This window comes from Vicia villosa, linkage group LG5 (assembly GCF_029867415.1).
Source record: "Vicia villosa cultivar HV-30 ecotype Madison, WI linkage group LG5, Vvil1.0, whole genome shotgun sequence".
Classification (NCBI taxonomy): Eukaryota; Viridiplantae; Streptophyta; class Magnoliopsida; order Fabales; family Fabaceae; genus Vicia; species Vicia villosa.
The window spans coordinates 59,797,041-59,821,614 of NC_081184.1; the positions used below are offsets into that span (position 1 = coordinate 59,797,041).

Consider the following 24,574-nt stretch of genomic DNA (forward strand, 5'->3'; position numbering starts at 1 on the left):
AGATTATCTCTGCAAGAAAATGTGCAAAAGCAAAATCAACATAATTGCTGACTTTTGTTCTCAGCTTTGCAGTGGAATGACCAACACACCCCTGGGTTCTTTATTTTTGGCGCGCATATGCGGAATCAACGCCTTAAGTGCCGGTGGGACCTACACTGTGCGCTTCAGTGGTACTCTTCCGTAAATAAACACTAAACTAATGGATAAATGGGTCAAAATAATCACGCGCTGCTGTATTATAAGAAACCAACCCTCTTCTAACGGTCCAACCTACACACAAACGCCACAACAGACAGAATCCGAATCACCTCCGCTTTCTCTCTCCACCGCCACCAAACTGTCGGCAGAGCTCCGAACAGCCGTGGTGCGTACAATGCAGCTCAAACTTAGCTCAAATCTGAGGCTATTCTGCTTCGGCTTGGCCTTGAAACTCGCCCTTCTGCCAACTGCGGCGGGACAACTTCAGCACCATACCCTCGACATGCATTGGTATCCTGGAACCGCCACCTGGTACGGTGACCCCAACGGAGACGGAAGTACCGGTGGAGCGTGTGGATACGGTACGTTGGTGGACGTGAAGCCGTTGAGGGCGAGAGTAGGGGCGGTTGGTTCAGTACTGTTTATGAAAGGGGAAGGTTGTGGTGCGTGTTACAAAGTGAAGTGCTTAGATAATAGCATATGTTCAAGGCGAGCAGTTACGGTCATAATCACCGACGAGTGCCCTGGCTGCCCCACTGACTCCACCCACTTTGATCTCAGCGGCGCTGCTTTTGGACACATGGCTATCTCCGGCGAGAATGGTCAGCTCAGAAACCGCGGTCAAATTCCTGTTATTTACCGAAGGTAATATTAAAGTAATTTCTGTTTACAACCTTACTTTTCATGAAATAAAGTAAAATAATGGTTTTTGTTTTATACAAAAGTAAAAAGAAAGTAAAGTATCACTGGTTTTTTGATGGGTTGCTTTCTGAACTTTACCTTTGACGACTTCTGTTCTTTTCTCGTTTAATGTGGTGCAAACAATTGACTTTTCATTCCTTTTCTTTTTTGTTCTTTGGTTTATTTATATAATATAATAACTCACCTTAGATTCCTTTTAAGGATAAATGATTTATCTCTGTTTCCCCTACTCTGTTTGTTTCTATAAATTAAGGTAAATAATGCATAAGTGCATTCTATGCTGAATCATGATTGATGCGATTCAATTCAGTGCAATGCAACTTTTGTTTTCAAGTAGCCTAGCGGCTGAAATTTATCCTTTAAAGAGGAATATAGTGGAAGTGTTTGAACTCACGCCTCTACATCTAAAGTCCATGCACATCTATCAATTAAGCTGTCTTAACTGGACATTGCAACCTTTTTGTTTTGTGGATTAAGGGGAAAGACACGTTTTAAACATCAATTTTTTCTAATAAATGAATTTTGTCTTGTGTGAAATGCAGAACTCCGTGTAAATATCCAGGGAGAAAAATTGCCTTCCATGTTAACGAAGGTTCCACGCCATTTTGGTTATCACTTCTGGTTGAATTTGAAGACGCAGAAGGAGATATAGGCACCATGCATATAAGAGAAGTATGCACTTTTGTTTTCCTCTTGCTTAAGTTTATGTTTATTTTTATTGCTAATGTATACTTGATTTATTTAACTAGTAATATAAAGTGCAAAAATCTTTGGAACAATGAATCTTGAAAACTGTTGCAGATTTTGACTGGAAATATTTGTAGTAATCTTTCCGTTCATACCAGAGAGTTAAAGTATTCCAAATTTTGGGGGCGTGTCTATTAAATCACGTGCATTTGTCCCACTCTTTCACCATCTTTTGCAATTGAGAGAGAGACCTCTTCTCTCCTAGTATTAATTAGTATATTATCAGTGTATTTTCTTTTCTTCCTCATGCTGCTTTTTCTCTTTACTATTGCTACTATTTTCTGCACTCAGCATGTGATATGGGACCTACCATCTTTAACTAGCATTCCTCACTCTATAATGGGGTTGGAGTCATATAAGTTTTATAAGCAGTTTGAGCAATGAACCTAACTTTATACTATTGTTTTTAATTTTTGTTGACAGAATGGTTCTAGTGAGTGGCTGCAAATGAATCATGTGTGGGGTGCAAATTGGTGCATTATTGGGGGACCTTTAAGGGGACCATACTCTGTTAAACTCAGCTCTTCCACTGGTAGAACCCTATCAGCTAGGGATGTTATTCCTAGCAATTGGGTTCCAAAGGCCACTTACACTTCTCGCCTAAATTTCTACCCTTAAAACACATCCTTTGCAATCAAGGATCCTTCCTATAGTGGGTAAGTAATAACCACATTTTACCTAGTTTAATTAATTAAATGGTCACGTCCCATAACACAAAAATAGTATTCATGGGTTCCCAACCCTCTTTCCCTTAGTTTGCATACACTTGTATTTTTTTTAGAAGAAAAGTAGCCATTAGATTGCACAAGGGCATTCAATGGTATTTCCCTTTTCTTGTTTCTCTTTTTTTGTTTCCATACCTAATTTTATGGTGTGTTACTTGTGGTAGTAAATGTCATATGTAGCCCTCTTCAAAATCGGAGAGAGAGCGTGTAGGGTAGTATCCTTAATTTTATAAGGAGTTGAATGTGTGTACTGAGCCAGTTAGGCCTTTAATGAATATTTATATCCAAACCTTTGAATGTCTTTAAATTTTATGTTGGATTAACTATGTTTTTGTCTCCTTTTTAATATATCAATTTTCATTTTTAATATTTTTTGAAAAATCTTTCAAATTTTGGTCATATAAATTTCCATTTACAAATTTTAATTTTGTTTATTTACAAAAGTTAATGATAGGAGTGTGCATGATTATTACACCAGCCAAATATATGGTCAATTCAGTTTTTAAAACTACTTCAATAATGCTAGTTTTTTTTTTTTTTTTTGTAAAAACCACTTTAGATTTGGATAAAGTCGGTTTAAAACCATTTCATACCAAAAACCAGTTTTTGTTAGGACCAGACCAGGTATAAAACTGGATTTTCTTCCATTTTTTTTTTTTAAATGAAACTCAAATTTTAATCCAACAATTTCATCATAACTATATCCAATTGTTTTAAATTCTCTTTTAAAATCATTAACCTTACATCAGGACATTTCTGAAATTCGATCAACAATCGTTTGATTTTCAAACAATTACAAAGTCTTTCCTAAAGAGAAATAACAAGAAATGACAAGAAACAAAATCACAATTCAAAGGTGCACTAGTGTGATGAGAATTTTAACAAGGTGAAAGTGGAATAGCAAATCAGCCTTGTCATATGTTGATTTATTAGAAAGAAAAACTTCGATTAAATGCATAACATGAGATGGTAATAAAATTATGATATAAAAATGCTAAGAAATTATTAAAAGATGGTTTCGATTATCAATGGAAGAAATAAATATGAATTAGGGGATTGCTTATTGCACCCAAAGCATTACTTCTTCACTCAAGTGAAAAACCAAAATTATTTCTAGAATTTAGAAATATAGCTTATGACATTTCCCTATTCACATTTGTTTTTAGCCAGGCGTTAAGGCTATATCAAAAATTATAGAAATACATCTCCATATAACTTACGGAGATACATCTTTGAACGTTATTTTAATCAAATATGCGTCAAAGTCTTTTCTTTTTCCTCACTTCTCAAAACTCTTAAATTCTCAAACTCTCAAAACCTCTCGACTATGAAACTCTCCAAACTTACAAACTCTCAAACTCATTCAACACACTTCCAAATTTTTACCATCAACGTCAAATTGATCAAAGAGCTCAACATCAAACTCATATTTAATAAGTTTTTTGTTTCTCTATATTTTTTTGATTTCAATATACATTTGTAGAAATTGAGTATTAGATTATGTTATAGGTAGTTTGGATATGCTATTTAAACGAGTAATGTGTTTGATAACTAGTTTAAATGATCAATGCATTTTTTTTATGTTGAATTGGACTGCATTTCTACCACTTTCGTCCTTTTAGAGTTGTCGAACATTACAAAGATGCATCTCCGGATTTGTTCAACGTTTTTCTAGAAATTGGAGATGCATTTCTAAATTTTTATGTCTGCATTGTTTGGCTTCATTTCATTGTATTTCATCTGTAAAACGCTTGTGTGGTTTAATTATAGGCATTATGATTGATATCCAAGATAGATTGAGGCATGACAGAGTTGTGTAACATGCATCAGTTCAGAAGGAAATAACTCGATGATCCCAGACACCAAACAGTTCTAGTTCGATTGACGTGGAGGCGTCAACTTCTAGGGCTCATGCATCTCATCCTTTGTCTTCTCGTGGGAGGGTGGTGCCACCTCCTGATGCGCCTAAAGCCTCTTCGTTACATGTTGAGGCACCCAATGCACCCAAGGCGGCACCCTAGGGGTTTAGAGGAGGCCCGTTGGACTTATCATTGTTGTTTGTAAATTCGGACCGTGCTGCTAGGCATGTGTAGGACGAAGAGGTAAAATTCAATTGTATTCATTCTTTGAAACACGTTTTTTATAATATTTGAAGTGTCCGACGATGATTTATTTTTCTGCAGGAACATGATACTTTAAATGAATAAACCATATTCGTAAGATTATGGGTTTGCCGCAGCCTGTCGAGCAGTGGGTTTAGGATGTGATCCAACAATCTGGGCTGAGAGGGCGGGGTCCTAAAGGTACATGTGCAAGCAAGGAGATTTTAGTCTTCATTATTTTGCTGCTAATTGTGGGATTCTAGAGAGAGTTTGTGTTTCAACAAAATTTTCCTATAGTATTTCGAGATCGAATTTACGAGAATTTTGTAGTTCCCTAAAGATTTGGATAATTCATCTATCTAGGATTGTAGGAATAAGGGTACCTTAATCTAGACGGTGTAACAACAAGGTTACGATATTTGACGCAATTGGTCCTCGACAACGGTGCCAAAAACTTGATCGCGTGTATCCGCAAGTATACGAAGTGTATTAGAATAATATAAAAGATTGTCGAACCCACAGAGACCTAATGGTCAATCTATCGTTTTCTATTGGAATAGGCATAACAAAATAAAATAGTAGCTTTTAATAAATTCAGGGAAATAATACTGGAATGTTGCATCGGTATTTCTAAATAGGATTACTTACGTGGCAATATTTTCTACCTTGTAAAAGACTTAATTGAACAGAAACTATCGCTTTTGCGTATTCAAAACCAAACTTTACTCTCTAATCTTTATCGTGGTTTTAGTGCTTTTATTGGTTGATTGACATCCATGTTTGGCTTAAACATAATAAGCAGCAAAACATAATGCATTGTGAATCTTGCAAATATAAAAAAAAACAAAATAGGTACAAGCAAGATGTTATATGGAATGTCATGACATCGCGCCTGCAGAACTGGAAGGAAGATTCAGTTTGATACTCAACAGATACAGAATATTCTTGGAATATTTTGTAATCCTATGCGTCGCAAATTTAAAGGTCTAAAGAATATTTGAAGAATCCGATCAGAAGATTGGCATAGAAAACTTTGTTTAGAAACAATGTAGTCATTAGGGTTTCTATAGGTAGACCATCCAGGTTGTGGGATGGCTGCCATGTCCTTCTCGAAACCTGTAGGTAAGAGAAGTGATTGTCCTCAATCGAAACCTGTAGGTAAGAGTTGAGTATTGTATTCTTGATCGAAGCTGTGAAGCAAGATCAAGTTATTGTTCATTGTTAATTGTGTAAATAGTTGTTGCTGTGTTGTAACAGTTAGGTATCACTAGGGAGTGAGCAGAGGTTCTCTTGTCTTGGACGGAGTTCTGAGATAAAGGTTGCATTGGGTAGTGACTAGGTAAACCAGAGGTTGTTTATCTCTAAACCTGAGGTTGTTTACATAAAATAGTACTGCTGATAGTGAAATCTTCTTCCTGGCTTGGTAGCCCCCATAGTAGGTAGTTAGACCGAACTGGGTTAACAATTAACTATGTTATTTATCTTCTGCATTGTGTTGTTTGTTCAGTCATGGATGTTATAACATCGTTAATAACATCAGGTTCAAAAGTGTTAGTTGTTCCTTTACAGAACCATATAATCTTTACAAGCTAGTTATATTGACTAAACATATGTGATCCCAGGTCTCATTGACTTCTGTCTAGGATTAATTAAAAATTGGGGGGATCTCTCTATTCTTCCTCTGCTACATTAATAACAGATCAGATGTCTTGACATCGGAAATGACATTTGAGTCTGTCATACCAGAATTTTCAGTGGTTGTCACGTTCCACAGTTGTGTACTGCGTTAAAGTAGTAAATCCTTTTTTGAAGAAATTAAACCTTTTACTCAGTTGAAAAATAGTTTTGATTGAAAAGTTTAACTAAAAAGGGTACGCAACATTTGCTTGGGTTGTAACGCCCCATACTTTCTAATTTTAATTTAATCGGAAATTAAATTATTATTTATAATTATTTAGTATTTTCGTTGAACTAAATGGAGGAATTATGGAATATTGGTCTTTGGGCCAAGTGTGGTATTTAGTAATGAGGGGGTGTTAAGTTGTTGAGCCCATTACTAAATTATGTTATGTTTTCATAAAACAAGGAAATAAGAGTAAATTGAGAAATAGAGGAGGAAAACCTAAGAGGGAGAGAAGAAGAACTCATGGACAAAACTCATTTTCGTATTCATGGTGCAGCCCTCACAAAATGAGTCATAACTTTCTGCTCGTAGCTCCAAATCAGGTAATTCTTGAAGATTCGGATTCTACACGAAATTTCTTTCGATTTGATATATTAATTCGTGTCAGGGAAGTTCTTGATGAGGGAGATAAACGAGTTTGAAGATTGGAGATTCTTGCTGAATTTGAAGAAAAAAGGCTCACGAGTCTGATGGAGAAGAGGAAAAGTCCAGATTCTTAGCTAAGATAAGGGGGGAATCTTCTGGTTAATTTATGTTATGTAATTATGGGCAATAGAATTGGTATATGATCTGATTCAACTGGGTATATTGGGATTGAAATTATTAGGTTTAGGATTGTTATAATTGATGAAATTGCATGAATTGTTGGTTAATAATGTGTTGCATTGATGTATTATGATGTATGACATGGTAATTGATGATTATATGTCTATAATTGGTGTTTGGAATTTATTTTGAGTTGAGGATGTGTGAGATCGCAGGTCTGTCGCGGACCTGAGAATCTGCAGAATTGCACGTCCGCTAAGCGGAGCTAGGCTCGCTAAGCGGATGCTGTTTGTATTTTAGAAAATAAAAGGGCTCGCTAAGCGGAGCCATTCCACTAAGCGGAGGTCCCAATATGGTTCGCCTCTGTGATGCTTCACTTGAAGCGGGGTTGTTGAATTTCTGTCCCATAAGCGCGCTAGTGGTCGCTAAGCAGACCCTGTAGTGCAGAAAATTATTGGAACTTTGAAATAGCGTATCTTTTGATTCGTGTATCCTTTCTTAGTGCCGTTTTGGGTGTTGTATAGCAAAGTAAATATTTTATATGATGAATTGGTGAGATGGGAGGTGGCCTGACTTATTTCTAAAATTGATTGAATTGCTTTGTGAAATAAAATATTGTTCATATGTGTGATTGAGTGAATATGGCAATGTTTCAGCGTAATATGATAGATGGATGGTGGTTATTGTTATGGTTATCGTGATGAATGCGTAAATGGTTGAATGATTGTGAAAACATGTACATACTTTGTCGGTGATGAAAATGGTGAGTTATGGTGAGACGATGTGGTGCATCGGATCAGTGATGTTTTTAAGTATGTTATATGTGTGCATTCATTCATATGCATTCGGTGATGGATCCCGATGATGTTTGGATCAATGGTGGACATAATTCTCATTGTATGGAATGTGTCGGTTGGGCGTATCTCAATAAGTTATAGATCGGTCAGGTGGATTAGTTCCACGGTTTATTGGTACCACATGCATAGTGTCAGTTGGTCATATGCATTGATGTCATAACATGATTGAAATGATTCAGTGTTATGTTTGGTGTGTATTTGTTGTGGTTGATGAATGATGATTGAAATATGATTATATGATGAATTGGGTGAATAATATATTATGATGTTTTGTTGCTTATGAATGGATAACATTGTTTAATTGAGAATGAGACTCACCCTTACTTGTTGACATTTTTTCAGATTGAGGAGTAGCAACAGTAGTGCTCGGTAAGGATGACTCATAGAGTTATCCGTTATTTTGGGTAGTGTCAGTCATGGTCTGATCTTGTAACACTGGGGGAACGCTAGTATAGAGTTTTGATTATAACTCTATTTATTTGTTTTGGATTTATTTTGTGGGATATTGCATAGATGATGTTATGCTTATCCATTGAAGAGTGTTCCGTTGTGTAGAAACGTGATTATGATAATTTGATGATTTGTTCCTAAGTGTATGTAGCATGACAATTGACTTAAGATAAATGGATTTATTTTAATTGTGGCACCCTTGTTTTTATGTTTTACTCTGATTTTTATATAATTTCTGCGGGGTTTAGAAGGGAGTTATAATAAAGGTATCAGAGTAGGTTGGTCCGTCCGACCAATTGTCGAGTTAGTTGAGTTGCGCGACAGTTGAATATTGTCGGCTTATGATCCCTTGGTACGCGACATGTGAGTGAATCATTGTCGGTATTTGTTTGTTTTGTTGCAGAAGTTGGTTTGAGCGAAGTGGGGGAGAAGCCTTGCTTCTCGGAAGAGGTTCAGTTGCAAGTTTGCAAAAAGGATTGATGTCGTGATGTTTCAGAAATCGAACTTCGGAGATGGAATGTGTTGCTCAAGTCATAAGAAGTTTGGAAGCGAAGAGATATGATAAGGGGATGTCTAGAATATGATTGATTTGAAAAGAATGAGTTTTCGAGCGGAATTTCCGTAAGCAAAACGCAGGAAAATTGTTGAATCGTTATGAAACTTCGAAAATTCATAACTGGAGTTCTGGACATTCAATTTGAGTTCCGTTTGAAGCGTCGGAAAGCTAACGAGATGAAATTTGTTATAAAAATGGTTGCAGTAGCTGTAACATATTTAATTGTGACAGGATGATGTTGGAAAGAGGTGAAGTTGAGGTTACGCTTGTTCTTAGAACTAGACTTGTTTGTTGGTACTGCACGGGATGTCAGTGTTAGAGTTGAACAGATTGAAGGAATAATTAAAAGGTTTGTTGATAAGAGATTTTAGGAATTAAATGTACCATTTGAGGAGTTTTGCAGATATCATATAGAGTGTCGCTGCATGATGTCGAGGTTGCATTTCGGATGACGTTGGAAAATTCATATCTTGAGTTCCGAGTGTCGGATTAATGTGCCGTTTGAACCTACAAAGAGGAGAGATTATGTTCTACCATTATGGGAGAGTTATAAAAACAGTAGAGTGATCCTATAAGGAGAGATTCTGAAGTCGGGTAAGGAAGCGTGAAACTGTTGAATAGGAATGCCTACTGCCGCGATTGTTTGAAACGAAGTTGAGTAGAACATGCAGTTGATGAATAAGTTGATGAGATGTTTGGTAATAAAGATGATTTTAGTGCCGATGGATTTTAGTGAGGAGTGAATTATTAGTAAAAGTGAAATAAACTTTAGAACGGTTGAAGTCGTATTTGTGACGCCAAAGCAACGACATGTATAAAAGAAGAATTGTAGAGGATTTCTGTCACCTATTGATGTGAGGAAAACTTTGTTGAGATTTCGAGTGGAGTGATATTTTAACGTGAAAGATGTCATGGAATTTGGAGTAAAACCACGAGTTATGAATGTTGTCATGGTCTTTTGCCACGATGAGGATTTTGATTTGGGACGAGATGAATAGTAATGTATGAGTACATTAGTGATTCTGAGGTTGAGGGGTACTTAACGAGTGTGATTTTTGATTGGATTAAGTTAGCATTGCCGTTAACTAAGTTGACAAGGAAGAGTCAAGTGTTTGTTTGGGATTTGAAATGTGAGGAAGGTATCCAAGAGTTGAAGAAGAGGTTGACTAGTGCTCCTATCTCGATTTTTTCGAATCTAGCATAACCGTTTATGGTATATTGTGATGCGTCACTGATGGGTTGTTTACGTATAGCCTAAATATAGAACTGCAAGTGCACAGCCTATTGAAGTAATATATAAGATTATCGAACCACAGAGACCAATCGTCAATCTATTAACTCTATTGCTAAGGTGCTTATCTAAGGTGACCAAGAATATTATTGTGAGTGCAGTGCAATAAGGTAAGTGAGCGAAGTGAATAACAATTTAAGCGATAGGTTAGAATGTAAATCATGAACTCAAACTATGATCCAGACATGCATAAATGAAACGACTCATGGGGCAGTATTTTCTATTCGTAGCAAAGAATCAATTTAACGGGAACTTGTAGCTTTTGGCTACTAAGAACCAAATTTACTCTTTAAATTAACTTCCTTTATTGTCACATATAAATGGTGCCTTCCGCGTTAAAGAGGTAAACCTATTTTTAAGAAATTGATAGTTTTGACTTAACAGAAAAGTAATTTTGACTTGGAAAGATTAACTTAAAGAGACTTTTGGCTTTTGGCCAAGAGTCAGATTTCAAACCTACAAACGCGTCCAAAAATAGTTTCAAAATCGTTTTCTAAAAAGAGTTAATGATTCCTATTTAACCAACCAAATCATTTTCGCTTCTTTTGTTTGGTTAAATAATAATCAAGTCATATTATTGATATGGACGACTTTCGATCTTACCCAATAAACATTTAAACACAAATTGACTTAAGTTAAAAGCAAAACATCTCCAGAGTATTTTCACTAGCATGATAATTGGAGCACAATCATGATGACAATCATTACGTTCAAACCTTTATAATTTAGCCATAAATAATAAGTGCGAGTCTATAACACATGTAGACTATGATAAGAGCGAGTAATAAAAAAGGGTGCGAGTCTATAAAATCGTGTAGACTATGGTAAGAGAATTTAAAGTCTATAAAACATGTAGACTATGGTAAGAGCAAGAAGATAAATAAAGCAATTAAATATAACCTTACTCCGATCGGAGATTTGAATCTGATACAAAGTGAAGGCTGGTATGATGAACTTCCACCAGAGTGCTCCAAGACTCGATTATAACTCAATCTACACCGTAATAACTCCCCGATTTGAAGAGACTACTACTTTACAGAAACTGATAGAATATGGCTTAAGTTTGTACTAAGCTTGGATGAAACTAGAGAATGAAAATCGAAAACTATATATAGATGATTCTTGAGGTGCGTAAGGACAAGAGTGCCCCTTAACTCCTTCTGAACGGGAACTACTTTGTGAAGGCTGCGGGCGCGGCAGCCTCACCATGGGCGCGGTGTTGGGTAACAGACATGATTGTGGGATCGTGGAAGTTGGCCCCATCATGGAGTAGGCCACATCATAGCGTCCCTTATAGCCGGCGCGGTGCTGAACGCCACAAGTGTGAATCTTCTTGAAAAACCCTATTTTCTTGGCTTTTTGGCTCGTTTCTTCACTAAAGGCTCCGAAAGGTCAAGAATCCTGAAAAGAAAGGAAATAGAAGCATAATACGAGAAAATGATAATAAAAACTAAGGAAAACATGTGATATTCAAGCCAGAAACATAGTGCGATTCAGTGCGATCAAATCCTCCCACACTTAGACCTTTGCTTGTCCTCAAGCAACAACTCTTTAGAAGTAGATGAAGGAAAATTCTGGTGTTTACAGGCTTTGGGCAAAGAGGGTTTCTAAGTTCGAGTAAGGGTGTGTTGTCAGGCACTAGCTATCTGAACTAAGGGTATCGTAACAACACTATACGCAAGAATGCGAACATAAGCCTCATAAGGAAAGGTTTATAAAAGAAACAGAAAAAAGACCTTTAAGAAATTCTAGGTAAGGGGGTAGGTTATACAAAGGGAAGGTGTTAGCACCCTTTGTATCCATGGTTATCCATGGGCTCTTTAGTTTGCTTAGCTCACTTGTTTTCAATTGCTCTGAAATGCTCGTATGTGGTTTGAAATACCTTTGTAAATTGACTTTGTAATGATCCTTGTGCGGATGTATACAAAATGTTTTTTATCTTTCAAAAGATGCTTTTGAAAAAAGAACGTTAACTTCGTAATGATCCTTGTTTGGATATATACAAAGTATTGTCTTTTTTGTAGGTTTGATTTTGAAAAAACAACAGTGTATGAGAATTTTGTTTGTTTTGATTTGAGCAAGCAAATTAGGAGGTCTACCTTGGGTTGTAAGGTCTTTATCCTATTTCCTTTAAAAATCTATCCTTTCACCGGATACAAACAAAAGGTTCGACTTTGTACTCGAAACAGTAGAATTCTGACTTTGATTTTGAAAAGAATGAGAAGGGATTACCTTAGGAGGTGCAAGTGTGATTGTGTTTGAATTCAGATATTTTATCTTTGAAGTTAGTGATCTAACAGTTCAATTTTATCTTTGGCATACACGCAGTTTATATGTGCTGGAATTTAAAATGCGGAAATGTAAAATGCGGAAAGTAAATCTACGCTATTACATCAATTTGCAGGAAATGTAAACTACGCTATTTACATGGATTTGACAACCTATACATTTATCTAGGAATTTAAAATTGCAAGAAAATAAAGGACATGTTTTTGGATTTTTTATGATTTATTTTAATTATGATTAATGCATGATTAATTAAAATAAAATGAGGAAAAAAGATGAAAATAAATTTCAAACCTAAAAAATTAAGTTCAAAATATGTTCAAAATGTTTGCTAATTAATTTTAAAACAAAACTAATTTTTTTGGAATTTTTGAAGTTGATTTGAAATTTATTAAGTTAATTAACACATAATTATGCAAATAATTACACAAATAATTAAAACTTAAAGAGAAAATTATTCAAAATACGTACAAAATTAGCTTATAATATATAAACTATATTTAATATGAAGAACAATTTTTTTTTTGATTTTTTGATTGGTTGAAATAATTAAAAAGCAAATATATAAATATATACTAATTAATTATGCAAAATATTTAAATTATGAAGAAAATAAAATATTTTTATATCAGAAAATAATATATTATTTTAGAAACTTAAAAATATTTTTTGTGTATTTTTTGGATTTTTAAAACTATTTTTAATTAATTTCGCAAAGAAATTAAAATAAAATAGAAAATAAAAGGATACTAATCAGATGTGGAAATTCATGAGGGAACATGGTGTAGCTGCGTATTTTGGAACATTAGATGAGCTGGCAAGTGGATCAGAAGGTGATTAAAGTGAGGGACCATAGCACGTGGAACACCTGCAAAACACTGAATCCAAGATCAGTTTAAAAAACACGCGCGCCCCCTCCAGCCAATCAGAGGACGCCACACATCATCTTCTTCCTCAGGATGGATCTTTTACACCTCTCAATTGGAGGTGGTGTAAAAACTCCAACCTTTTACACCTGTTGAAAATAACGAATGCAAGCAAACATTAATATAAATTTGGCGCGATGCCATGGTTCAGTTTGTCTTGTTCACGTGAGTTTAATGGTACTATTTAGAGTTCATAATTTTGCATGGATCGTAAAACCCCAAATTTAAAGGTTCGAACCCTAAAATGGTAATCCTTCGTATAGGCGTCCAAACTTCAATTAAGTTTCCAGAAACGATTAGGACCTCAAACTAAACACAAATATATGTCTACATCTTGCTAAATATGCATGGATTATGAGATACAAGTTGATTTTAGTTCGTGCAAATCGTGACCTGTAGTGCTTAGTTCAGTGAGTTTCAAGGCTTGGAAATGATTGGAATATGTTCAGTGATGCTTGAGGAAGGTGTTTGAATGCTTAGTTTGTATTGAAAATGACTTGAATTCAAAATTCGAATTTGAGATTTCTTTGAAAAGTTTAAGTGATTACAAGTGTGTTACAAGCAAAAGTTTGGCTATGATTTCGTGCTCTCTTGTTTGTGAAGTGTTATAGCCTTTATATAGGCTATGTTGTGCTTAGAATTGAAGCCAAGAAGCCTTTAGTTGCCTTTGTTGAATTCTTGATTTTTTTATATTAAAACCTTTGAATTGTTGACCAAGTCTTGCTTCTCTTCAATGCTCTTTCCTTGTACCTCAATCTTCTGCAGAAAATTGAAGATTCTTGGATGACTCATGCTTAGAAACTAAGCTATCCATTATCCATCCATTTTCTTTTTCCATTTAATCTTAAAATAAGATAAAATTAAGCCAAAAATGGATAAAAATGGTGTGGGATTTGTCTTGGTCGTGGGAGGCCCATAATATCATGGCAAACATGTTTGAACCATGAAAATTTGGCCCCATTTGGAAAAAATGCATTTTTGAGCAATGTTGGTTTTATGCATTTTCCCAAAATTTAGCCAACCTCAACAAGGTGTAAATCCCTCAATTTTTGTCATATGAAGGAGATCTTGCACTTTTTGGAAACCTCAAAGAGTCCTCTAACCATTGCCTTTGGTCTCATGTCAAAATGATTTTTGATTCTCCTTGTGTGTCCTTTTGAAAAAAGTGTCTTTTTGTTGACTTTGAAAATGACCTGTAATGTCTTTGTTCATATTTTTCAAATGGTGAATGTAATGACCATGGGATCAATTTCATTTGAAAGATAATTGAATTTCCTTCAAAATGAGCTTTGGTTTGAATTTTTTGGATGAAGGATGAGAGAGTTATGACCAGTCAAAGTTGAGTTGACATTTTCAGGCAAAAACCCTAATTTTGAATCTTAGGGTTTTGTTGATTTTTGATCTTTCCTTGATGAATTATGATCATCCAATGAATAAATGATGAATCCTTTGAAAAAATATGGACTTTGACAAAAAATTTCATTTTTGACTGTCTGTTGACTTTTTTGGTCAAACGGGTCGTCTGTTGACTGTTTGAGCTGCTGACGGTGCGTCTGAGTGAATTGAAGTCTGAAAATTTGTGTGATGGTACTTTGAGGTATATGGATGTCCATGAAATCCATTTGTGGTCTCAAAAACTTGTTTCTCCTGTAAAAACAAGAAAACCCTAGTCAGGGACTGTTTGTGTAGGAGACAGTTAAGCGCAGGGCCGGCCATAAGCAGGCGCAGCATGCCCTGTAGCGCTGGGCCCCCAATTTACTTAGGCCCCATTTTTTTTACTGTAGTTAGGTAAAGACAAAAATATAATAAAATATTAAATATAAAATCTGAAACACTTTATTCTGTCTGCCCTAAAAAATTGGAAACCAAACCCACTTCCTCCGAAACAGAAATTGAAGGATAATCTACCACCGAAACTGGAAACGAAACGAAACGAAACCCACTTCTACCACTGAAATTGAAAGTTAATCTCCATAGCATAGGTTAGAATCTTCTGTAAGTTACTTTTGTTTGTTTTTCTAAATTATAGCCCTTATGTTATATTAATTTCTAACAATGAAAAGCTGTGCTTGTGGTTGTGTTGTTCTTTAAGTTTAACATTTTGTTCACTAATTTCTTAAATTAATTGGAGAAAGAAACTGAAACATACATTGTTCTTTAATTTTATTTTAACTTTTTTTAGTATTAATGTTTAATTTTATTTTAGAATGAAACATAATTTTTGGTATTAATTTTTAATAATTTATTGTAGGAATATAATTTCACTACGGGACTACTAGTAGATCGGTTGTTGGTAAATATTGCGAAGTCGATCATCGGCGGACACAAGAGACATATTGCGATATTTCAGGTTTTTTTTACCATGCCTCCTAAGAATAGAAAGTATGAATGTGGAAATGATAAGCGTAAGAAAAAGAAAAAAATTGAAGAGTTAATTCAATCTCAAGCAGGAGCTCTTGAAAAATTCTTGATAAAAGAACCACAAATTTCAAATGAAAGTCATTATGTTGATAATATTGATGTTGAAATTATTGATAATGTGCCCATTGAAGATGATAATGTTGATAGTGTGCAAATTGAAAATGATAATGTTGATAGTGTGCAAATTGAAAATGATAATGTTGATAGTGTTGAAGTGAATAATGATGATGATAATGTTGATTATGATATATTTGATCCAAGAAATTGGGAGCGCCTTCCACCTAAATTGATTGATTTATTGGTTGCAAAAGGTCCTAAAAGAGATAATTCCATTGTGAAGGGTCCTAGAGATAATTTGAATAGACGCTTTACAGCTAATTTGTATACTAGAGCTTTAGCAAATGGAGAGATGTGTGATAGAGATTGGCTTGTTTATTCGAAAGAGCTTGATAGAGTATTTTGTTTTTGTTGTAAAGTTTTCAAAAATGGGATTGGTAGGGGACTATTAGCAAATGAGGGTTATAGTGATTGGTCACATGTTGGTGCAAGAATTAAAGAGCATGAGTTAGGCATGGAACATGTTAAGAATATGACTACTTGGTATGAGTATCGTTAAAGGCTGCAAAAATTTCAAACTATTGATAAAACGACTCAAAGATTAATTGAGAAAGAAAAGGATCACTGGAAACAAGTTTTAAAAAGAGTTATTTCAATAGTGAAATTTCTTGCTAAACATAATTTGGCCTTTCGTGGTTCTAAAGAGAAATTGTACGAAGATAGCAATGGCAACTTTTTGGGTTTGATTGAAATGTTGGCTGAATTTGACCCAATTATTCAAGAACATGTTAGACGTGTTACATCTCAAAAAGTTCATGTTCATTATCTTGGGCATAGAATACAAAATGAATTGATTGCATTGCTTGGTTCTGCAATTAAAATTGAAATCATTAGTAAAATCAAACAAGCTAAGTATTTCTCAGTGATACTAGATTGTACTCCTGATGTTAGTCACCAAGAGCAAATGTCTTTGATAATAAGATATGTGAATGTCTCTTCAACCTCTGTTAGCATTGAGGAATCATTTTTAGGATTTTTAAAAGTGAATGATACAACTAGTCAAGGGCTTTTTGATGTTTTACAAAATGAATTGAAAGAACTTGGTCTCGACCTATTTGATGTGAGAGGACAAGGGTACGATAATGGGTCAAATATGAAAGGAAAGCATCAAGGTGTACAAAAGAGATTTTTAGACGTTAACCCGAGAGCCTTCTATACTCCTTGTGGTTGTCATAGTCTTAATTTGGCATTGTGTGATATGGCAAACTCTTGTAATAAAGCTAGGAATTTTTTTGGAGTTGTTCAACGCATCTATACAATTTTTGCCAATTCTACTAAGAGATGGCAAATTTTGAAAGATAATGTAAAAGGGTTGACTCCAAAATCGTTGTCATCCACTCGTTGGGAGAGTCGGATAGAAAGTGTCAAAGCTATAAGAACACAAATGTCTGATTTTACAGAAGCTTTACTTGAAGTGTCAGAAAATGATCTCGATCCTAAAATACAAAATGAAGCCAAATCCTTAGCAACAAACGAGCTTGGTGATTTTGAGTTTTTGATGGCTATAATTATTTGGTTTGAAATATTATCTGCAATTAATTCTGTTAGTAAGCTTTTACAAGAAAAGGATATGCTTATTGACGTTGCTATGGAAAAAATAAAGGGATTGATTTCATTTTTTGAGGGATATAGAGAAACAGGTTTTTATAAGGCACTGATTAGTGCTAAGGAAATTGCGGTTGAATTGCATATCACCCCAACATTTCCTCAAAGGCGTATAATTAAAAGAAAAAGACAGTTTGATGAGAATTTGAGTACTCCAGCAGTCGAGCTATCTGAAGAGGAATCTTTTAGGGTTAATTATTTTCTTTACCTTGTTGATCAAGCTGTTGTTTCTTTGAATAAGAGATTTGAGCAATACCAAGAGTATGAAACTACTTTTGGTTTCTTGTTTACTTCTCACAAGTTACAATCATTGGATGATGCAACTTTAAAGTCTTGTTGTAGTAACTTTGAAAGAGTATTGAAACATAATGAGCAATCTGATATTAATGGGAGTGGATTTTTTGCGGAGTTAAAGTCGCTTAGAGAAATGTTTCCGGAAGAAATTATAAATCCTACTGATATATTATTATTTTTAAAAGGCTTGGATTGTTTTCCTAATACAGTTATTGCATATAGAATTTTATTGACTATTCCTGTGACAGTTGCTTCTGCGGAGAGAAGTTTTTCAAAATTGAAGTTATTAAAGACTTACTTGCGGTCTACCATGTCACAAGAAAGACTTAATGGATTAGCATTGATAGCTGTTGAAAATGATCTTTTGGAGAGAGTAAAATATGAAGACCTAGTTGATGATTTTGCTTCAAAAAGTGTTAGGAGAAAGGCTCTTTTTAATTAGTTAGAAACTTTAAGTTGTATGAAATGTTATTTATAGTTTAAACATTACTTTGAGTTTTTTGGAGCTCTATTTAGTTAATATATAACTATATTTTTGGTACGTCATTTTAATCATTAAATGTGAACTTTTTTCTTTAGGCCTATTTTTAAATTAGAACAGGGTCTCTGATTTGATTGGGCCGGCCCTGGTTAAGCGTACCTGATTTTTGTGCAGTGTTGAGTCTCTGCTAATCATGTGATATTCAAAAGACTTCTAGGACAAAAATCTTGGAATTTTGAATTGTAAAAGATTGATTTGATTGATGGTACAAAACACTGAGAATTGTACTGTCAGTAGTTTGACTGTCAACTGACTGTTCGGGTATTGATGTAGCAGTTAGAGTGAAAAATCAACAGTCAAAGTTAATTTTCTTTTTGTTGTTTTTGTTTTATGTGAAAAATTAAAGTTTATTTACATGACTTGTTAAAAACACAGACATAATAAATAACTAATATTTACTGTACGCGAGCAAAATTACCGATAATAACCCTGAAAATCATTTAATGCACAGAAAAATGAATATTTGACTGGCATAAAACACACAAAATATTATCAGAATAATTAAGCAATAGTATGACAAATAGTACAACATTTAATACTGACAGTACAAACATTACATACTATAATGAACAGTACGACGAATAAACGGTACATTTAAGAAAATAAGAAATACGGCGAATTTTAAGAATGACAATTAATAACCCATGCTACAAATAATAACATGTAGATGATTGGGAGTGCAAGCATCCCGGGTCCACAGTGTTCCGGGCTATGTAGACAGAAGAAAGACATGATCACCGTAGCAATGGTGATGACCATAAGAAAACACGTTTCCCACCACTTCGCCATTTTGTCGGGGAAGAAGAAAGGATGGTTATGAAGTAGAAATTTGAGAGATGAGTTAGAATTTGATGTGAGATTTTTATGGAAAAATGAGAGGTATTTATAGAATGGAAAGAAGGATAGAAACGTTGGGGAAGGAAGTGATTCCGTACAAAAGGAAAATTTGAGTGGAAGTAAGATTTGAAAGAAAGTGTATGATAGTGTTGGGAAAAAGAGAGATGTATAGAATAAAGTTAGGATTTGATTTTTGAAAAAGAGATTTGAAAAGATTTTGAAAATAATGGAATATAGTACAAAAATTAGTGGGAAACAAAAGATAATAATAATCTACTTGTTACCAGTATAGTCCGAGTTTCCTGATTCTGCGCCTGCAAAAGATTTAACTCTGGACCAATTGTGTCAGTACTATTTATCTGTAAATAAATAAATAGCATGTGTGAAGTAATAAACAGTATTTGGCGTTTGCGTAAGAATAAATTCAACTGCAGGCCAAAATACTGTATAAGAAAAATTCTAAAACTAAGTATTTCACATGTCAGGATATTTATTGAAATAAAAATCCATGATTATATGAGACTCTTAATTTTTAGATTGGAGTTTTCTTGAAAAAAGATGCGGGCAAATTTTGGGGTATAATAGTTGCCCCTATTCAATCTTCTTAAACCTGAAGAGATTGTCTGAAATCTGAAGGTAGAAGATGATTGAATATTTAGATGCCCTGAAAATTTGCACTTACCTTGATCAGAAGAGATGTTGGAAGTTGCATTTGAATGTCGTCTGCGAAATGTTGTTGGCAGATTGAAACATTACCTGAGATGGGCTCTCAGATGCCACCTGGCAATTGTATTTGATGGTTCGTTCATCAGAATGAATCCATTGATTATATCTTGATGAAGGATTTGAAAGTCTTTGCGTTGACTGTTTCGGAACCGTCCAAGGCTACCGCTTTAAGTCTAGGAGGATGATCGTTACGGAACTGTCCGAAGTTTTTCCGTTTTAGATTTTGGAAGTTGATCATTGTGGAACCGTCTGAGGTATCAGCTTTAGATCTTCGATGTTAGATCGTTCTGGAACCGTCTGAGGTATCAGCTTTAGATCTTCGATTGGCAGATCGTTCTGGAACCGTCTGAGGTATCAGCTTTAGATCTTTGATGGTAGATCGTTCTGGAACCGTCTGAGGTATCGACTTTAGATCTTTGATGGTAGATCGTTCTGGAACCGTCTGAGGTATCGACTTTAGATCTTCGATGTTAGATCGTTCTGGAACCGTCTGAGGTATCAGCTTTAGATCTTCGATGTTAGATCGTTCTGGAACCGTCTGAGGTATCGACTTTAGATCTTCAATGGTAGATCGTTCTGGAACCGTCTGAGGTATCGACTTTAGATCTGTAATGCTTGTTTTTGAGTTGATAAGTGATCAGAATGAATCTTCGGCTTGATTATATCTGAGAGAACCGTTCATGGAATTCAGGTGAACACTGCATGTGATTGAGAATATCTTTGTCGAAGATATCCGTCTGCCTGAAATATCAAGTTAGTGATATGCAATGTTTATGATGCATGTAATGTAAGATATTCCCGAGCTAAAGGAGAAATATGCATGTTATGTTGTGTATGAATATGTGTATGATGTATGAGGTATGAATATGATGTATGATGTCAAGCTTCTATTTGGGAAAATAAATTTCCGCCAGTCATCTGGATATGACTATATTGTGATTGTTGATGATCTTTTGTCTTGTTTGAGTACCCTCGGCTGGGGAACTTCTTTGAGAACCATGGTACTCTGTTGAAGGATCTTTGACTACCGCTTGGGAAGGAAAGGTAGTTGGAAGTTCTGATTTTGATGCCCTTTTAAGTGGGAATGAGGAAGATGCATAATCCTCCAATGCACTATCTGACCAAGCCCAGGTGTGGAGATCACACCTTTTGAGGATAGCAATCTAGAACAACCCTGCTGGGGGATAAGATTTCTCGAATCACTTCGTTCAGAAATCTTTTTGAGGAATTTGCTGAGAAATGTGTTTCTCTTGGGATTTTTCTTCTGATGGGATGATGTCCAGATAATTGGGACATTACCTGAATGCTATTCCTGTTTTTCCTAGTAAACATCAATCATATTCAAATGCACATGTTCATTCAAAATTATCATTGGGACGTTTACGTATTCAAAACAGAAAAAGTGAAAATAGTGATTTTGAGCCTAAGCTGCATTGATTTTTTTTTTTTGAAAAAGAGCCATGATAGGCTGGTTAGCACAGGGAGACAACAATCCTAGAAGTAGGAAATTGTCATAAAGCTTTGGAAAATATTTATAAAGATAAATAGCTATGTGAAAACAATCCAGTCAAGTTTCAATTCTGCTGTTGCCAATCTGTCTTCGAGCATCTCATCCCTCACTTGTTGGAATAAAGTGATTGGACTGATCGGTGTCTTTGATGTGTTGAATCTTGACGGTGAGTAGGCAGCTGACCGGAACATAGTTGTACGCTTATATTCCCTAACTTTTGCCTAGGATGCCTTTTTCAGGTTTTCAGCCTACCGGGATAGTATTTGTTTAGTCTCTAACTTTTGCCTGGATCGCCCTTTCGGGTTTTCAATCCACCGAGACGCTCATTTTTTTTGCCTAAGTTGCCCTTTCAGGTTTTTAACTTAGCGAGCTGTTTTTTAAGCGAAGTACTTTTTGACTATGTCTGCATTCACAGGGTGTGGGAAATCCTCGCCATCCATGGTGGTAAGCAACATGGCGCCGCCGGAGAATATTTTCTTGATTATGAATGGTCCCTCGTAGGTGGGAGTCCATTTGCCTCTGGGATCACCTTGTGGTAAGATGATGCGTTTGACAACCAAGCCACCAGTTTGGTATGCTTGACTTTTGACTTTTTTGTTGAAGGCTTTGATCATACGCTTTTGGTATAGCTGACCATGACAAATAGCTGCGAGCCTCTTCTCATCAATCAAGTTTATCTGGTCCAACCGTGTTTGAATCCAATCGTCCTCGTCTAGATTGGCTTCTTTCATAATCCTTAGAGAAGGAATCTGAATTTCAATTGGAAGAACTGCCTCCATACCATAGACTAAGGAGAATGGAGTTGCCCCTGTTGAAGTACGCGCAGATGTGCGATAACCATGAAGAGCAAAAGGTAACATCTCATGCCAGTCTTTGTAGGTTACTGTCATTTTTTGTATGATTTTCTTGATGTTCTTGTTGGCAGCTTCCACCGCGCCGTTCATCTTTGGTCGATATGGAGAGGAATTATGATGCTTGATCTTGAACTGTGTGCAAAGTTCAGTAATCATTCTGTTGTTTAAATTTGTGCCATTGTCCGTGATAATCCGTTCAGGGATGCCATACCGACAAATGAGATTGTATTTGATGAACCGGGCCACCACATTCTTGGTGACAGAAGCAAATGAAGCTGCTTCTACCCACTTTATGAAGTAGTCAATAGCGACCAGGATAAAGCGATGTCCGTTGGAGGCAGTAGGTTTGATTTCTCCAATCATATCAATACCCCACATTGCAAAGGGCCAAGGAGCCGTCAGGACGTTTAATGGAACTGGAGGTATATGTACTTTGTCAGCATATATCTGGCATTTGTGACAGGTTCGGGAGTGATGATGGCAGTCTGTTTCCATGGTAGACCAGTAATAACCTGCTCTTAGGATCTTTTTAGCCATTGTATGTCCACTTGAATGAGTACCGAAGGTACCATCGTGTATGTCTTCCATGATCTGTTCTGCTTCCTTCTTGTTTACACAACGAAGTAAAGTCGAGTCATGGTTGCGTTTGTATAGGGTTCCATTACTTAGAAAGAATTTGGAAGCAAACCTCTTTAGAAACTTTCGGTCGTTAATGGATGCCCCTTCAGGGTACTCCTGAGCTTCGAGACATCTTTTTACTTCATGGAACCATGGTTTTTCTTCTGTTCCTTCGGTATCGATCTCATTGCAATAGGCTGGTTCATCTTGTCTGTAAACGGTGATCATCGGCGCCTCGTTGTCCCACCTGACTTTGAACATGGACGACATGGTAGCTAAGGCATCAGCTAGTTGATTTTCCTCGCGTGGGATGTGTTCGAAAGTGATTTCTTCGAAATAAGGAATCAAACTCAGCACATATTCTTTGTAAGGAATTAGATTCGGGTGCTTCGTGTCCCATTCCCCTTTGACTTGGTAGATTACCAAGGCCGAGTCTCCATAGACTTCCAGGAACTTGATTCTTAAATCAATTGCAGCTTTAAGACCCAGAATACATGCTTCGTATTCGGCTATATTGTTAGTGCAGTTGAAGCATAATCTGGCCGTGAATGGCGTATGACCTCCTGCGGGGGAAATGATCACAGCTCCGATGCCATTGCCAAGTGCATTAGAAGCTCCGTCAAAAACCATAGTCCACCGGGATCCTGGCTCGGGTCCTTCTTCTGGTCCTGGTTGTTTGTAGTCATTGACTAGCATAATGTCTTCGTCTGGGAAGTCAAAGTTTAATGCTTGATAATCATCCACTGCTTGATGAGCCAGATGATCAGCTACCACACTTCCTTTGATTGCTTTTTGTGAAGTGTATTGAATGTCATATTCTGTTAAGATCATTTGCCATCTTGCTATTCTTCCAGACAGAGCAGGTTTTTCGAACACGTATTTGATAGGATCCATCTTGGAGATTAGGAAAGTGGTGTGATTTAGCATGTACTGTCTTAGTCGGCGGGCCGCCCATGCTAAGGCACAGCAAGTTTTTTCAAGTAGTGAGTATCTTGTTTCACAATCGGTAAACTTTTTGCTAAGATAGTAGATTGCATGCTCCTTTCGGCCGGACTCGTCATGTTGCCCAAGTACACACCCCATTGAGTCTTCTAACACAGTTAGGTACATTATCAGATGTCTTCCTTCCACAGGTGGTAGCAAGATTGGCGGTTTTTGGAGATATTCTTTGATTTTGTCAAAGGCTAACTGGCATTTGTCATTCCACCTTTCCACTTGATCTTTCTTCAACAGTTTGAAGATCGGCACACAAGTAGTAGTCATATGGGCAATAAATCGGGCGATGTAATTCAGACGTCCCAAGAATCCTCTGACTTGTTTCTCGGTACGAGGTATAGGAATTTCTTGAATGGCTTTGACCTTGGCAGGATCAACCTCAATACCTTTGCTGCTGACGATGAAACCTAAGAGTTTGCCGGATCTCACTCCAAAGGTACACTTATTTGGGTTCAGTCGCAACCTGTATTTCTTGAGTCTGTCAAACAGTTTGTGTAAATGACCCAGATGTTCTTCCTCGGTGTTGGATTTTGCAATCATATCATCGACATACACCTCTATTTCTTGATGAATCATGTCATGGAACAGAGCTACCATCGCACGTTGATAGGTTGCTCCTGCGTTCTTTAAACCAAAGGGCATTACTCTGTAACAAAAGGTTCCCCAGGGTGTTGTGAAGGTTGTTTTTTCCATGTCTTCGGGTGCCATCTTGATTTGATTGTACCCTGAGAATCCGTCCATAAAGGAGAATACCTTGCATTGTGCG

The 24,574-nt window shown here is 36.1% G+C and overlaps 1 protein-coding gene and 1 pseudogene across 1 annotated transcript; both read left to right on the forward strand.

The window, feature by feature from the left end:
• Positions 1–245: 245 nt before the first annotated feature.
• Positions 246–2,661, forward strand: LOC131606663 (expansin-B3-like). Its single transcript, XM_058878839.1, has 3 exons — positions 246–843; positions 1,443–1,572; positions 2,071–2,661. Exons 1-3 carry the CDS (start codon positions 374–376, stop codon positions 2,263–2,265), a joined length of 795 nt encoding a protein of 264 aa, XP_058734822.1. The 5' UTR covers positions 246–373; the 3' UTR covers positions 2,266–2,661.
• A 12,990-nt stretch (positions 2,662–15,651) lies between these two features.
• LOC131604716 (uncharacterized) lies at positions 15,652–18,168 on the forward strand (annotated as a pseudogene).
• The last annotated feature ends 6,406 nt before the right edge of the window (positions 18,169–24,574 follow it).

Coding starts and splice junctions, on each gene's coding strand:
- LOC131606663 (XM_058878839.1), top strand. CDS start 374: ATGCAGCTCAAACTTAGCTCAAATCTGAGGCTATTCTGCTTCGGCTTG. Junction 844..1,442: donor ATTCCTGTTATTTACCGAAG/GTAATATTAAAG, acceptor TGTGAAATGCAG/AACTCCGTGTAAATATCCAG. Junction 1,573..2,070: donor GCACCATGCATATAAGAGAA/GTATGCACTTTT, acceptor TTTTGTTGACAG/AATGGTTCTAGTGAGTGGCT.